Below are 16664 nucleotides of genomic sequence, written 5' to 3'. Positions count from 1 at the left end.
TCAAAGATTTTCCGCTTCGATTTAATAATAACCATTTCCGTTTTGGATGGATTTATCCTCAGTCTGTTCTGAGTGAACCACTTAAATGCAGTGGAGAGGTTACGTTCGACTCGATTTTTAAGAATGTCACTGTTTGAAGGCAGTTCTGTGTCCAGGAATTGGGCGTCATCTGCGTACAAAATCACTTTGCCGTAGGGCATGTGTGCGGTCAGGTCGTTCGTAAAAAGTAAAAATAGAACAGGTCCCAAAATGGATCCCTGGATCACACCATGCGTGACGTCATAGGCACGTGTCGACCCCCCTCTGATGACCTGAGTCCGCCCCTGAAGCCAGTCAGCAAACCAGTCAGGTTGGATACCATACCATACGTACTAAACACTGTGCCGGATTGGTTTATAAAAGTAATGATGCAATAATCATAGGACATTATGTAACTTTGTCGGAGCCTAATTAAGTGTTACACTACCATTTAAGTTACAGCAATGTCTGGCCTTCAATATTGGCATTAGCAATAGGTATACCATACCCTACAAGAACACACCGTGCTGGTAGATAAGTGACAATGTTCAGAGCGCAGCCCACGGCAGCGATCAGAACAGCGATCACTTCTCGACACGGCTCCGACCAGGAACGGGATCCGAGAGCGGACATTTACAGGCTCACAGAGACAATCACGTGTACTCCCGGGGCACTGGCAGGGGTCAGTGCAAAGGTCAGAGAAGGCTACTGCAGTCACACCTCACCTGAAGGTCATTGAGATATCCTGTGGTCGAAATTGTGGATAGTGCACCACCGGGAGTCATTGAACATGACTCGAGTGATAGAACCGCTGCGTGAGTGAAGAATAAAGCGAGAAGCCTCAAACCAGGGGCGGGTTTGCGGGGATTGATGAGGCCACTGTCAAGTTTACCTTTACAGGGCTTATCAGTCGTGCTTGCCCCCGCCAGTATAGTATGGCCTATTTCAATATTTTGCTGCTGTTGTTGTTGATGATGTTTTTTTATGGGTTTCCCTTGTACCTATAGTTATCACTGCACATTTCTTACACATTCGCACCATCTAGCACCTTCCAATCAGAATCACAACCAGAAAGTCAAAGCTCTGCATTTACCACATGCTCTGCAATACCTTCATCGCCCTCTCGATGAAGCTCCATCGCCCTCTCGATGAAGCTCCATTGCCCATGACCTCAGTTTTGGCCGGGCACCCAGGCGCGGCCGTCGCTGTCAGGAGGTGCTATCGACTGAGTACAGAGCGCGTTCGTGCGACTCTCATTATATGTCGGCGTCTGTCGGCGTAAGCCTGTTTGCAGTGTGCCGTCGGACGGCTGTAAGCGTCTGTTAGAGCTTGTCACCGAAACTATCGACCTGTCCGCCGACCCTGTACTATGTTCCGAGCCATGGCCGCGTCTGTGGCACCCAGCTGAATGGACACACTGCTCGAGGGTGTGAACGGGGCGCACACTGCGGCGGTTTCTTTGCGGCTATTGAGGAAATAAGTGCCATTTAGGTGTTATGAAGTAGAGAATGTTGTTGTCATACTTGCAGAAATATTATCTATCTACATGAAGTAAACGAATGAATTAAAAACTAATGGCAAGTAACTGATAAGTAACCTCAAATAATTATCACAAAGTTGGCATATCTTTTGTATTTTCTTTTAGACTCTGAAAAGCCTAACAATTTTTCCTCCTCAGAATCTAGTTTAACGAGATGTCTAACACCTCATGCTTCTTGTCACGTTGCACTTCAATTGACGTTAATCATGGAATAGGTAAACAAAAAAGCGCCTGCAGCAGTTTCGTCACCCCGGGATATTTTATAAAAATCGTTTGATCTAGCGAGTGTTAACATTTTAGGCTCGTTAGTTGTTTGCATGCTCATGATAGCTTATGGTCTCTTGCTACGACCCAACTCAAGTCACCTTAGAATTTAGATATCATCATTTGATCGACTTCTGCCGCTCTTCCTCCGCTCAAATAAATGGCATGTGGAGAAGCCATAAGTAATATTTATAACACATCTAATAACCACAAACATGAACTGAACTGTGAAAAATAAGCTGTGATAAGGTTTGCTTCGTGGATGAAAAAATGCAGGTGCTGTGCTGCCTGCTCATGCTGTTGTACTTAGCTGTGAGAGGTGCTTTAATCCAATTTATAGTTATCTATGTATTTAACATGCATTAGAAATGCGAGCATTTCATCCCTGCATCAATGACCATACATCTGTTCAGTGGTCGAGCAAGCAGCCCGCACACAGCGCTTCATTCTCAAGAATGCGAGGAAAATTCATCTTAAAGCCAAACAACTATTCCACAAAGGCAATGAAGCGATCCTTTGAAGTTGTTTCGGGCGCTCCAAATAGCGTTAATGGCTTTCTTTGAAGGGTGCGCCGCCCGAGGGCCTACAATTAATGGAACGCGTCCGCGTTCAGAGCGCGGCGCGGCTGGGGCGATGGTGGCGAAAGTAGCACCTCCGAGCTAGTCTACCGGAGGAAAGCATAAGACGCACCGGCCCGCAGTGGGGGCAGACGTAGTCTGTTGGGGAGGGGAGGGACATTTGTGGTCCGGAGATGATGACAGAAGAAATTTCTGACGAGACAAGGCAAGGAAGCATGCTGGTCAACTGGAAGGGAAGTTGAAAAGCACACAGTTTCTTTTAAAAATGGAGGAGGCAGGGCGCATCAGACCCCTGGAGTGAAGAGTAGGGTTCACACTCATCCACTGAGTCAGAGAAAGGACAGGGGACCGATCGGTCCGTGCCACAGGAGCGGCGGAGTGGGAGGACACACCACTCCTAACGATTGAGAAGCTGGCGCTCATGAGCCCCCGTTGGGGGTGGGGAGAGGTTTAATCGAACCATGGACAACCGGAGGAAAGCCGATGGGACATGCCAATCCCCCAAAGGAAGGACGGTTTTACCACGGTCGGTCCGCCGGAAGGAAGGACGCAGTCACCGCCCAGACGGAGGCAGAGGGGCGGGGAGAGGAGAGGCCGGGACCGAGACGCACGCCGGCGCGCACCGGCCGCAGCCACCCGGTCCTCTGCCCGGCAGCTCATGTATCGGCTTTCGGCGGCGGGCGGCGGGCGGCGGGCGGCGCGGCCGGCAGTGCAGTGTGGTCGATGGCCGCAGCGCCGCGGCTCGGCCGCAGTCAGGGGCCGGCCGGCCGCCGGCGCCGCGAGCGCCGCCAGTGAACCAGGTGATCACCCGGCCGGTGACGAGTGCGCCGCCATGAGCGTGATTTGCCGCCGGTGACCGCCGCCCGGCGGCCAGATCCACTCTCAGCATGTTTGCTATGACAGAGTACCTGGCTGGCCAGGATTACGGAAAGTAAGTTGGAACCAAATTACATTCCATCATTGTCATTTTTACGGCTGCTCTCGTAAAAAAGGGTTACTGATAACTCCCCATACTTTTCTGAGAATTAGGTAAAACGTTGATAATGAGGACCTTAAAAAGAATCGTTTCCTTTTCATGGCAACCAGCATATAATAATGACATTCTCTTGTTTTTGCTGTGGTGGAGAAGAGGTATAAATTATATGGACATCGGTACGCTTTCATTATTTATCTATGAATCCCTTCCGAAGTTCCCCTTCCTCATGATTCTTCGCTGATACTGTCATTATCATACTAATTATGAACTTATCATCTCTTTACCTCCCCACCCACCCATTCCCATTCATTCTTTCCACGTCTATCTTTCTCTATCCACGTCTTTTCGAGGCTTTCATTCAATTCGCGTCGGTTTCTCTATAGTGTTCTCCGCCATATTCTTTCCGTCCGTCGGCTATTTAAACTCCTCTCCAATTATCTATCCTCTTTGTACCTCCCCAGTCTCCTTCCCGCCCTCCAAAGTTATCCCTCTGGAATCGTTTCCGTTTATCGTGCTTCTCATGTACTTCTCATTTTTTCCTGTTTCCCCATGTTCATCAATGGCAACTTAGCGGCCCCCGGCTAAGAGGCGTTGGGCGAGGGCAGACAGATGCCGGAGAGAGCGAGGGAGAGGGAGGGAGGGTGGGAGGGAGAGAGATAAGCGGAGCGGGCGGGCTGGGGCGGGAGGCGCGAGGGGAGCGCGGGATATAGGACAGTCAGAGACGAGCCAGCGAAGGGGACGGACCATCGGTCATGGTCTCAACAATTTTTTTTTGTTCTTCTTTGTTTTTTTTTCCTGTCGTGACCCCACTGTGGCGGGTGGTTCCAGGAGCAGGAACTGCCACCAGTGGGCGATCGGCCTTTACTCAGCCAACAGAGTGTCTAGATCACGGAGGCGTCAGGCATGAGCCCAACGTCTCAATGTGCCTGTTGTATTCTTCAATATTGTTCGCTATTTCCCTTTCGTCCTTCTCGGCTCTCAGTTTCTCGGTCACTCTTCCATCCCTCTTCATTTTCTTGCTACTCCTCCTTATCCCTTCCTGTGTCCTCATTCATTGCTCTCACTCCTCTGAGTCCCTTTCCATACATCCCTCTCCATCCCTCCCTATCCCCTCCGTCTCTCCCTATCCCCCTCCGTCCCTTCCTATCCCCCTCCGTCCCTTCCTATCCCCCTTCGTCCCTCCCTATCCCCCTCCGTCCCTCTCCGGCTCGTTCTGCCAGGCGGGGGGTCCGTCGTCTCTCGGGAAGAGCCCAATCTAATTGCCATTCGCTGCAAGTCCAGGCTAAGTGGCATGGCTAAGCTCCGTCGCAGCATTGCCAACGCCTTTGATCGCGGGGGCGCACTGTCGGCACTCCCGACCCATCGAACAAGCATCGATACGCATCGATTATCGGAGTCCGCCCGTCCACGCCGCTATGCTATCCATTTTTCAATGTTTATAATCAATTACGATTAGGCGTGGTGGGTGGTGGTGATACGGTCGGATCTGAGGGATCAGATGCTGCAGCGTCTTATCGCTCTGAACTGGCGCACGTCCGTGGGACTGCTAATTGAGTCGCCACGCCCACCGGCAGTTGTCACGGTGAAGTACGCGGCTGCAGCGGTCCGCCGTCATCTGTCTTGGTCAGCCCGGCCGGTTTCCGCCAGCTGGCCCTCGGAACTGTCCAACGCCACCGCTCTTAGGGGAGAGGGGAGCTCTGAGAGAGACGCCTACCGCTGCCGAGCACTCCCGGCAATTGTCGGAAAGTCGCGCGTGACACGAACACCACCAAACGTGAGGCCACGTGCGGTACCGCTCGGGGAGCCTTTTCTCGGATTGATTTCTCGTGTTGGGTTTATTTCGGCACGGCCAAGGAGGCGAGTCGCCGGCGGCGAGCCGCAGCAGTGGGCCAGCGGCGGACATCACCACTCATCGATGACTGTTGAATCGATGCTGGTCCGGACATCGCGACGGAGCGGCTCAGTGGCGACCCGACGGCGACACAGAGCGCCGCTCCGAGAAATGTCCTCCGACCAACCATAAACTGCCCGTGAACCCACAGCGGCCCGGCCGTGACCTGACTTACCCAGAAAATCCCCTGAGCCGATGACTAGCTATCCATGGACCGCTTGAACTCTAACGATGCTCAATCCAGTGTGTTTGATAGATGAGTATTATTGACCATCTGTGAGCTTCCTATCTGTATCACCTTTTTGATGGGTCACGATCTCTTCATGTTCTTCCTATGCAATCCAGATTCCACATTCTTCCTATGAACCTATAAAAGTCACGCATTGACTCTCCCATGAACGACCGTGAACCTTCCCATGAACCATCACGAACCATTCCCTGAACCACTTTTTAACCGACTTCCGTCGTCGATTCACCGGAACAGAGTCAGTCAGTCGCCGCTCCCAAAAAACCCTTATTTACCAATCCTCTACGAAATAGTTCACCTCCCTGGGGAATATCTTCTACCACAAATGATCCTTGGGCTGTGATACACCGCAGTTTGCCTTTTACAATGTAGAGACAAGCGCTGCTATGACGTGACTCCGAATACCTATTGATGACTTGACTGAAAAGTTGCTGAGGTATAGATGCGATCAGTCACGATATTTTTTTCGCTCACACAATTTTTATCCGATTTATATCTGTCTCCACCACAGCAAAGGAGCAAAGGAGCGAGCGTTGGTGTATCATGGAAGGCATGGAATGCCACTTTTACTTGCTACATATATTGCTTTGCTTACAATAGAGCCTGCAACTATCTCAATGTTCTGTATTTTTGTAATATCGTTCCTCACAATATTTTGTGGATGCACAGGTCTCTCTTTGGTCACCACGCCAGTGCAAACAGGTAAGACAACATCCGTGTCACTTCGCATCATAGATATACCTAGGAAATGGCATACCTATGCGCAAATACCTATAAGACAGCTGGAATAGAGAGAGGACACTCAGTTCGGCGGCTTGGTTACATTAGCACGTGCTCGGCGATCGGTGGTACGAGTGACCTTCATTTACTAATTTTCTTTTGGCGCGACTCGGTCTCGACTCCTTTCACGCCCTCTGTCGATCAGCGTCCTGCATAGGGTCAGTGCCGTGATTTCTTGCTGAAAGACGAGACGGGCTGATAAAAGGAGACAATGGAGTTGGAGGGAAGATAATAAATTAGTGGGGAAGTGGGGAGGAGGTGGGGAAAGATGTTCCCTCTGTAATGGTTTGTCAGCAAAGGGAAGGGTGCAGCTCGTGGGGCGCTGCCGCCTGTATTAACCCTCGCCCCGTTGGGGGGCCATTTTGGCCCCCCCCCCTGTGGTTTTTCCTAAATAGCAAGAAAACGGCGGCGCGCAGCGCCGCCAAATTTTCAGTACCTTCCCGAGCATCAATTTGACACCATCACACAAAATTTCAAGTCTTAGGTCACCTTAGGTCAGGAGTTATTGAGGTCAAACTGAGGTCATGTTCGAGCAAAAATGAGCAAAAAACATGCAATCTTGAAACGCTCACCAAATCTACAGTTATCAAGCAATTTCAAAGTTCTTTATATAGTCTAGTAGACAAAAAGCGGCGCTACAAAACTGTTATCTCGGATTTTCAAAATTTTGGGTTTTTGACCCAAAAAATTTCAAAAAATTGATTTTTTAGAAAAACTAAAAAAATCCAAAATTTTCCGAATTTCGAAAAAAACTGGAATAAATGTGATATTCCCTGCGCTCTTCTATATACATACCAAATTTCAGATCGATATCTCTTTTTTTGGCTAAGCTATAGTGAAAAAAACTGTTCAAAAATGATGACGTCAAATTTTTGAACTCAATTTTTAGCGATTCTAGACCTCGTACGGCAAAACAAAGACCACCATTGAACTTCCCGTGACGAGCTGCATCGATTCGATACCCATTTTATGCAAAAATATCAACTTTGAAATTTGACCTAATTTGACCTGACCTTGACCTGACCTTGACCTGACCTTGACCTGACCTTGACCTGACCTTGACCTGACCTTGACCTGACCTTGACCTGACCTTGACCTGACCTTGACCTGACCTTGACCAAAACGTGACCTAAGCTGGCCCCAAAGGCTGCCTGACCCACATAATCGCATTTGTCATGTAAAATGGACCATAAAACATGTATCACACGACACTTTCATATTGTGACCCCCCAGTGACCTGACCTCTGTGACCTGACCTGGTATCAGTGACCTCAAGTAGCAAAATATGTGTTTGAAGAACATTTCCCCATCGATGATTTTCAATGAAATGCATTTTACTCGATTTTACAACGCATTTCTTGAAATGCCTGTAAACGGTGAAAATTGGACCTTTGACCTGACCTGTGACGTCATCGATTTGACCTAGGTCAATAAAATTGGGTCACAAGGTAGTTCCCTGATAGGGCTATCCAACACCGTTTGCCGCTTGTCGCTAGGTTGCGTGGTTCTCGAGATCTTAGGGGGGGGGGGGCAAAATGCCCCCCCCCAACGGGGCGCGTTGCTCGGCAGAGCCCAACGGGGCGCGGGTTAATAGTTTCTTCGGTATGTTTATTTTGCTGAATACTGATGTTGTTTCCTTCGTTTTCATTAATTTATGTAGCTGTATATTTTTTAAGGTAGATTTCACACGCATGTGACGTAGACAATTTCGAGAAGAAATCACTTGGAATTAAGTTACTTCCACGTCAGTGCAATGTCTGGCCGACCGCTAGGTGTCACTGGGTGTTTCATATAAGTCATCGGTTCACACGATGCCGCCGCCGAGTACGTACGGGCCAGTAAGCTAAGCAGCAATGAGTGTAAACGAAGCAGCAGCTTGTGTAAAAAATAAAAAATAAAAGATCGTGGTGAGCACATCTTCGTCGGACAATTAACGGCTTGTGCTCAACGCTAATGGCAAATGCCCATGGTCGCGGTGGGCTCGGTCCGAACTGGTTACAGGCCATTCACCCGAGCTGGGCCTCATAATGGCTCTCTTATCATGGAAAATGTGAAAACTTGCTGACGTCTTTCATGCGAAGATGATGGTGTAGCAAAGCGTAGCTTTCGCAGCTTTGAATTCTAACATTTGATATGTATGTATGTAGTAACTGATATTAACATGCATTTCATAATCCAACCGAAGGTGCAAGTGACTAAAGCTTCTTCCACTCTTCCCTCCTAAATGCAATGCGTTTCACCAAATAAGCCTTGGCGGGCTGCCTGTAAATGCAAAAGCCCATGTATAATTATCGTTGCGACCCATTCCCCGTACTCTGTTTGGCATAAATGGTTACCAGGTGCCCTCAACACGAACGTTTGCCCTCGTTGGCGGCACGTGCCACAGTCCGCTCCCCAAAGGACAGTGCAGCACCGCTGGGCAGGGTGCTGCATTCGGTAAACACTCCCCAGAAGGTGCCATCGTCCTGTATAAACACAATGCGACAGACGCCTCTGCTGCGTCAACAGTGCCGTCAACATTACACAGCTCGAGTGCCAGTGTAACAAAGAAAGGCTGCGAATGCAACACAGCTCAGCTGTTAGCGTAACTTATCGACTCCAACGTAACACAGTCCTGCTGCCGGTAGAATATAGACATTGAAATTACCAACGAGACAGCAGGCGAGAGTGCCAGTGAGAGTTGTTCAAGGGATCGTGTAATGACAGCTCATTATGCGTTGTCGAGACAGAGCTAATGGTACTCACATACATTGCACACTGTGCAGTGTGCAGCGTGCACCATCAAAGTCATTAGGTAATTGGCAAGGTCATTGGACAAGAGCAAGATCATTGAACGACGTTAAAATCGTAGGTAGGCGAACCACAATGAGCCGTGTTAGGACGATCGATGTTTGCATGAGAAATCGAACATAAATTTAATTAAGAAAGACAAGCTTGGTGGATGAATTTCATTGATAGTTCAGCAGTGCTGAGAATTTCCATACAAGACGTGTACCGTAGCTAGGATTTGTGGCCAGATTTTATTATGCAAAACCTTTGTATATTTTTTAACCCTCGCGGGCCCGGGGGCGTTTTTCGTCCTCTCCCCCCTGGCGAATATTGGTGATAGCTCCCGAACGCTTAGGAGTAGGAAAGTGAAACTTTCAGTACCTTTTCCCCCATCAGTTTGACATCTTCTAAACAAATGTTTTTACCTAGCCCTCTTGATGACGTCACAGGGTCAATTTTTATAGACCCCTGCACAGCAAACTTCGGCGCCAGAGACGTGAACTTCAAACAGCTGCCAAAAATATAGTTTGAGAGATAAAGACAAACTACGAGCACGGTTGTGTAGCGTTTGACCTAGGAAAAAATACAAAAATAGTTTTGGTGATCTGAGGTCAGAGGTGAGGTCAACGACCCCATGCCGGGGTTTTAGTTTTTCGCAAATAAGTTCTACAGAAATGGTCCTAGAGCTACGATAGTGATACCATCGCATTTGTCTTGTCAAGCCGCGTCGAATGATCATGTTTTGTTTGGAAAAGGTCCAGTTTTATGCTGACCTCATGTGACCTCGAATGGCCTTTGATTGACCTTGACACATGAAAGGTCATATATGATAGATTCATAGCTGCTGATCACGAATCTGGTGCCCGTTTTGCTTTAAGCATTCGAGAGCCTCAGGATGGCAGAATTGTGTTTATTGTTATGGCTGACTTGAATCAGTGAAATAGAGTCTAAAGTAACAAGGATACTTTTCCGTGACCTTGACCTTGGAGCAGCCTTGTATCGTAGGATAAACCACAAATGGGGTCCCGACAAGCTTCAAAACATTTCAAAGCATCTTGGAATTAAATATACAAAATATACGAAAAAGTGAAAAGCTTGAGGTCAAGTTTGAGCATGATCTTTTGTTATGGATTATGGAAAAATTATGGATGCTTTAGAATCGTCTTGTTAAGATCTTTCGTTTGATACCACTTTTGGTTCCGTAGCTCCCTTATTTACGGAGTTTGACAGGGGAGGGGGCGAAAAACGCCCCCCCCGGGCTGCGGTGGTACCCCCGGGCCCGACCGGGTTTATTTTGCTATTTGATGTGTCTTGTAGTTATACCTAAAGCCAAGCTCAAAATTATCAACAACAGATCGACCTGGTAGAGAGGAATGCAACTCCGTCCATAAATGAATGTCACAATGTGTTGAATTAGTTTTGACACTATGAAGCAGCTAAGGCACTTGGATCTGTTTCTGTCATAGCTCAGGAGTAAATATGAACTTCGTAAGGGATTTCATAGCAACAACGTTGAGCTCCAGTCACTCCTTTCTCACCCATGTTCTTATTGACCGCAGCAGCTGCATAAAATATAAAATGGAACCTTTCGACGTGGAGCGTGAAACATTCGCGATAACGATCGCGCCATGTCCGTAGGTCTATTAAACGCTTTTAACACCAGTGCCGAGCTTCCTGAGAAATGAATTAGAAGTTTTTGGTATTCATGCAGTGTGCCCGTGACGTTACGAAGCATACGAAGACAATTGAGTGAGTTAGACTTATATTTGCAGTTAGTATGTTCATTACTTTCAACGAACATTGAATTCATTTATTTCCGGATGCAAATATCACATTTACCGTTTGGATTCATGAATACCCATTACCCACGTAACACCTTCTAATTACGGAGCGAGCGAAGCGAGCGTAGTCTTTCCTTAGATTAACGGAAATTTCTGAGTATGAGCGGCCGGCCGGCCGGCCGGCCGGCCGGCCGGCCGGCCGTGGTCACGCTTTTGCGAGGCTTATATCTCAGCAACCACTTGACCGATTTACATGCGGTAATTTTTGTAGGGTAGCTTCATTCCTTCTACCAAGTATTGGACTATTCCCGATGCATGTGGGTGACCCCTTATGCACGTGCCACGTGCAAAACGAAGAGGTGTCACTTTTGTAATTGTTGCAATATCTCGGTAACTACTTGGCCGATTGCGCTGAAAGTTGGCATGCAGGTAGGCACCCACTAGGCAATGCATATCCATGTGCCGGAGTAGGGTGCTGCTGCACGTGCGCACGTGCAGGGGTCGATTCCAGATCTCGAGAACGGCTGGACCGATGGCGCTCAAATTTGGTACATGACTAGGGACCGGTTAGTAGGGTGCCGTGCAAAAGTCAGTTGGGACCCATTTTGCACGTGCGCACGTGCAGGGTGCCGCTTCCAGATCTCGAGAACGGCTGGGCCGATTGTGCTCAAATTTGGCACATCGCTAGAGACCGGTTAGTAGGGTGCCGTGCACATTGCACAAGTCAGCTGGAGGTACCCCCTCGAAATTTCGCACGTGCAAGGCTCACCCTCTCGCTCGCTCCGTTAGTCGCCCCAAAAGGCGTTATACTGGTTAATAATTTTATACTATACTCGATCGATCTTCATTCAACGATGCTGAGCTAGAGCAATGTGTTGATGTGAGATCAAGAAAGAGAGTGAGTTAGCTGGTCGTGAGTTTAATGACGATCAGCATAATTTTCAATATGTCACTGTTCAATATTGGATATGAATGTTTGTCTCGTTGGACAGTTGTTTTCAGCAACGTGGCCGCCTGACCACATTGACCCGTCCATCTCGGTTTCATCTTCGTCTCTCGCCCTCACCGTTACTATCCTGTCGTCTCCCGTCTATCACGCCGTTACTAACCTACCGTCTCCCGTCCCTCTCACGTGACAATCCTAACGCCGCCTGTCTTCATCCTCGTCACTCGCCCTCACCGTGCCTATCCTACCGACTCCCGTCTCCCACAGGTTACTATCCTGCTGTCTTCCGTCTCTCACGCCGCTACTATCCTGTCGTCTCCCGTCTCTCTCACGTTACGATCCTACCGTCTCCCGTTTCCCTCACCGTGGCTATCCTACCGTCTCCTGTCTCTCTCTCACGTGACGATCCTACCGTCTGGGCTGCGTCGCCGTCAGCCGTCAGCTGCCACCAGCCTCCTCTGATGACGCTCCATTTACATAACGTCCCGGGCCCGGCGGCGGTTGGTCGAACCGGGCATCGGTTACAGCTGCCACCGGGCGATCACCCAGCCTCCCCCGCCCGAGGCCAGTCCCCCGCGACCCGAACACTGGCGTTTGATCATGCTGAGGTGGCCGGCGGAGTTTCACACCACTCGAGTGGTGTGAAACTGAGTGATCAGAGTGCACTCTGATGACGCGCTGACGCCGACAGTTGACGCCGCGCTGGCGTTTGACACTGCTGATGTTGACAATGTCGCTATATTTGTCAGTAATGCGCTTCCATTCAAGCTGTGGAGTGTGGTTGACCATGACTGTATACTATTTTGGATTATTTAATTTTGAAATTGATGCATTACGAATTCCAGTCAATCCCTCATATAAAGGTACATTTGTTTGTTTAACATTTGAAACAAAAAAAAGTACCGTAACAACTACACGGTTGTTGAGACATGCACTATTTATGCATTCCGGAAATGGTTACCGATTTGGATCTAGGGCGGAATTAGATACCTTTATTTCTTTATCACCGATAGTTATTTTGGTGCCGTAGCATGTATCCTGCAAACTCATTTTGCATGGTATCATATCATCACATTCATGTTCAAAGCGTTTAACCTTCGCCCCAGTGGGGGGGGGGGCATATGTTACCACCCTGTCGCGTTTTTTGCGTGTGAATAAAAAACCGCGGCGCGTAGCGCCGCGCCGCTTGGGGTAGCTTTTGGTACATCAATTATGGACAATTTGTGAAATTTTTGACCCCATGTCATGTCAGGTCAGGTCACCAGGTCAAGTTAACTGACCAAGCCTAAAAAAGTTTGCAATCATGTCCAGCCTGCAGTGTTTGTCAGAAAGGTTTTAAACTTGGTGGATTGAATGCTGTCATGGGCGCCTACAATTTGTATATCTCGGATTTTTTATATCCGTGACCTAAGGTCAGGTCAGTGGCGTGACCTTTCCATTACAAGTCAATGGAGAAAAATTAAAATGCCTCTAGATCCGTGTGTACGCATCGGAACAGTCCAAATATTTCAGAATCACAATGATTTAGTCCACTCGTGATGACCAAGGTGTCATTTTTTGCTGATAGCCTCTAGACAGGTCATCCGAGGTCACTTGAGGCTACAAACAGTTTTTTGCCAATAACTCGCGATTGGAAAGAGATAGAACGCTGGGGATGGTCTCATTGTGTTTATCTTGTTGAGACGCATCGACTGATATGCAACATAACCTTTTCCGGTAAGGTCATGACCTTGACCTGAGGTCAAATTTTCAAGTTGACCTTTTCAAGGTCAAATTATAGTTCATTCGACGCGTCTCGGCGAGGAGAACACGATTCTGGCAATGGAAATGTGGCTTTTTGTAGTCGAAAGTTATTGTCGAAAAACACTTTTCGTAAAAACAGCTATTTTTGGAGTTTTTGCCCTCTGGAGGCTAAACTGTTGACCTGAGGTCAATATTGACAATGACCTTTTCAAAAGAAGAGTTCAAAAGCTATCGATTGCGCTTCCATGCGGTATTCTAGCTACCATAGTTCCTGAGATAGCGGCATGTTTTCTGAAAAATATAATGACAATTGGCAAATTTTGACCTTTGATGACCTCTGGTGACCCCAATATTGCTCTAGGGTGAAAAATGACCGAAATACTTTCAAACGCACGCATTGAGAGCTATCGACTGTTTTTTACCGCGTCTTTCTAGCCCTCTTAGTTTTTGAGTTAGAGGTGGGTGGTAACATATGCCCCCCCTCACTAGGGCGAAGTTGGCTGAGACCGCCACTGGGGCGCGGGTTAATTAAGAGCCATGGTTAGCTGTCAATAATGAGAAACAAAAAAAAAGTTTTTGTTGCTGTTACGCATGGTTTTCTTTCCGAATCCCTGAGCCACCCTGACCGTCTGCTTGAAACAGGGCTTCTGACCGTTTGTTTGAAACAGGGCTTCGAGGGCTATCGAGGTCGCTCTAGGGAGCCTGACTGGACACTATAGCGGTCATCGCCATGACACTACTTTCTGCGCGAACAAGAGGCGACGTGAAGGACAGTAGCAGCTCATGAGGTCTGACCTGTCCCCCGGCCGCGTTCAGTCGAAGTGAGCCGACGACCAACGATTTCCAATGCCCCCTGTGCTGCCCTCTCGTCGGAGGTCGCAAACTCCACTTCACCGCCGCTCCACTAGATGGGAGTTCAGTAGCCGCTCTGAGCAGGGTTTGTGGCCACAAAGTGAGCTGAAGGCGAGGTGAGGACTGGTCACTGTAGACCGTTTCTGTTCACCGTTCCGTGCTTCTATCCTCAGGACACAGAAATCCTTCTCCTCCACGCCGCTACCCCCCTCCGGGCTGGACAGGCAACTTTATCTCATGCGGGCTGCTCCCTTGGAGCGGCACCGCTGCTCCTGAGGGAGCGCACCCCGTAGCCGGGTGCAGTGAGTGCCTTGGGGCTGGGTGGCCTGTCCTCTGGACGGGCTCAGCCCCGGCGACTCACTAGGATGCCTGCCCAGACCAATGTCTCCCCCTAAATCCTATCATCCTTCCGGCTCTGCAATGGTCTTGTCGACCGAAAGAGCCTAACCCAACAAAACAAAACAAAAAAACAAACAAAAACCGTTTCTGCACCGTTCCATGCTTCTATCCTCAGGATACTGAAATCCTTCTCCTCCACGCCGCACCCCCCTCCGGGCTGGACAGGCAACTTTATCTCATGCGGGCTGCTCCCTTGGAGCGGCACCGCTGCTCCCGAGGGAGCGCACCCCGTAGCCGGGTGCAGTGAGTGCCTTGGGGCTGGGTGGCCTGTCCTCTGGACGGGCTCAGCCCCGGCGACTCACTAGGGTGCCTGCCCAGACCAATGTCTCCCCCTATATCCTATCATCCTCCCGGCTCTGAAATGGTCTCATTGGACCGAAAGGGCCTAACCCAACAAAACAAACAAAACAAGACCGTTTCTGTCTACGGAAATAGGCACAAATTTCAAGCCATACAGCTGTGGGCATGCTTTGGTCATGACGCAGCTCATTGGCATGACACTCGCCGCTTGCATCACCACAGATCGGTGGAATGGTTATACAATATATAGTCCCAAAAAGGATACCTACCCTTGACCATAATTGCGAACTGCCCATTGGCTAAAAATACATAAAACACCCTTTGAATCATTACCGTGCACACTTGCTGACTTTGGTTATTCGCTCACTTCCGCCGGGCGATCGATGAGGGTCGTCCCCATAGGAGCATGTCCCTCCGGGATGACCATTTGACCGTCTGGGTGAGCCGCCTCTTCGGGCATTCCCGTCCCCACAGAAAAGTGGAGGACTCAGAAATTACAATATCCCCAATGATACCATCACCTACATATCACCGCGTCTTGACAGCATTCACATTTTCATAGCAGTTATGCACACAGGCTATAGCACGGACATTGTCCGGAACAATTACTGCACAATAGCTGAGCCCATCTACGACCGTTTAGCGGTGTCGTCTGAGCAGGACGGACCCTCTGCGTTACGGACGCTGCCAGCTGCGACGCTGTCCTGCAGGGGTGTCGCTTCTCTCTCACGGGCTCCGAGTAGCCAGAACGCTGGCGCGGCCGCGGCCAAAGACAACATTCCCAGCGAGCCGCTCTGATGCCAGCAGTCACGCACCGCAGCGAGCTAAGAACACTCCCCAGAGAATACACAGAGGATATGTACACAAGAGGTATGCGGGGGTGCTGACACCCACTTTTTCAACATGAACACTTTTTAACTTGGTAACTTAGCGTTTTACGTCTAGGACCTCTTACGTCCGCTTTTTCTTCACTGATTCAAGTTCATCATACCGGGTATAATGTGAATGAGCTTATGTATACCAGCCTACATCCAAGTTACAACCTTGGTATTGGTACAGAGTGGTCTACCGTCTACATAAATATGACCGTTCCCCATTCGAAAGCATCTCCAAGGGTTACTGCTCAAAGACTTATCGATACTGAGTATCTCTATCCTTGCACTTGTATGTCGGGCATATAGCCCTATCCGCACCGTTATGTAACTTGCACAAATGCTCTGCCCTATCTTATGCATTCACCCGCGCAGCTGTGCCAATTAAACTGGGAACACGGTGCCTTCCCTGTGATAGGGCCGTGTGTCGCTGTGTTGCGCCCGCTGGCGGCGGCGGGCGTCCCATTTACCGCAGGTGCGGCTTCCACCGGTGGGTGTTTACCTGACCCTGCCGAACACGTGTCATTCGACCGGTGTCGGTGGTAGTGGGTCTCAAGAGGCCAACCCGGGGCGACAAACGGGGCCGGAGTCGTGTCAGAGTCGTACCCGCCGCTGCCGAGAACTATTAGAGGGTGAGAGACTCATGGCGAGCACCGGCGAGAATCTATTGTGGTTTCAGACAGACAGCAAGTCTACGGTCTGAAAGAC

At 49.2% G+C, this 16664-nt stretch overlaps 1 protein-coding gene across 2 annotated transcripts in view; it reads left to right on the top strand.

Moving 5' to 3' along the window:
* The window catches only part of LOC122390182 (potassium voltage-gated channel protein Shaker-like), a 107460-nt gene that overhangs the window by 17096 nt on the left and 73700 nt on the right, over positions 1–16664 (top strand). Inside the window, exons 1-2 of one of the 2 annotated variants that reach the window (XM_043382883.1) lie at positions 3151–3331; positions 6184–6216. The exons of the other annotated variant lie outside the window; for it this stretch is intronic. Of the exons in view, the coding sequence (XP_043238818.1) occupies positions 3288–3331; positions 6184–6216 (77 nt within the window). The 5' untranslated portion in view covers positions 3151–3287. Of the gene's footprint in view, positions 1–3150; positions 3332–6183; positions 6217–16664 lie in introns of those variants that run through there. 2 annotated transcript variants of the gene reach the window in all.

The sequence above is a fragment of the Amphibalanus amphitrite genome, unplaced genomic scaffold, assembly GCF_019059575.1.
Source record: "Amphibalanus amphitrite isolate SeventyFive unplaced genomic scaffold, NRLGWU_Aamphi_draft 000385F_arrow, whole genome shotgun sequence".
NCBI classification, from domain to species: domain Eukaryota; kingdom Metazoa; phylum Arthropoda; class Thecostraca; order Balanomorpha; family Balanidae; genus Amphibalanus; species Amphibalanus amphitrite.
Note: the sequence above shows the minus strand (reverse complement) of the source record. Positions and strands in the feature narration are given on the sequence as shown.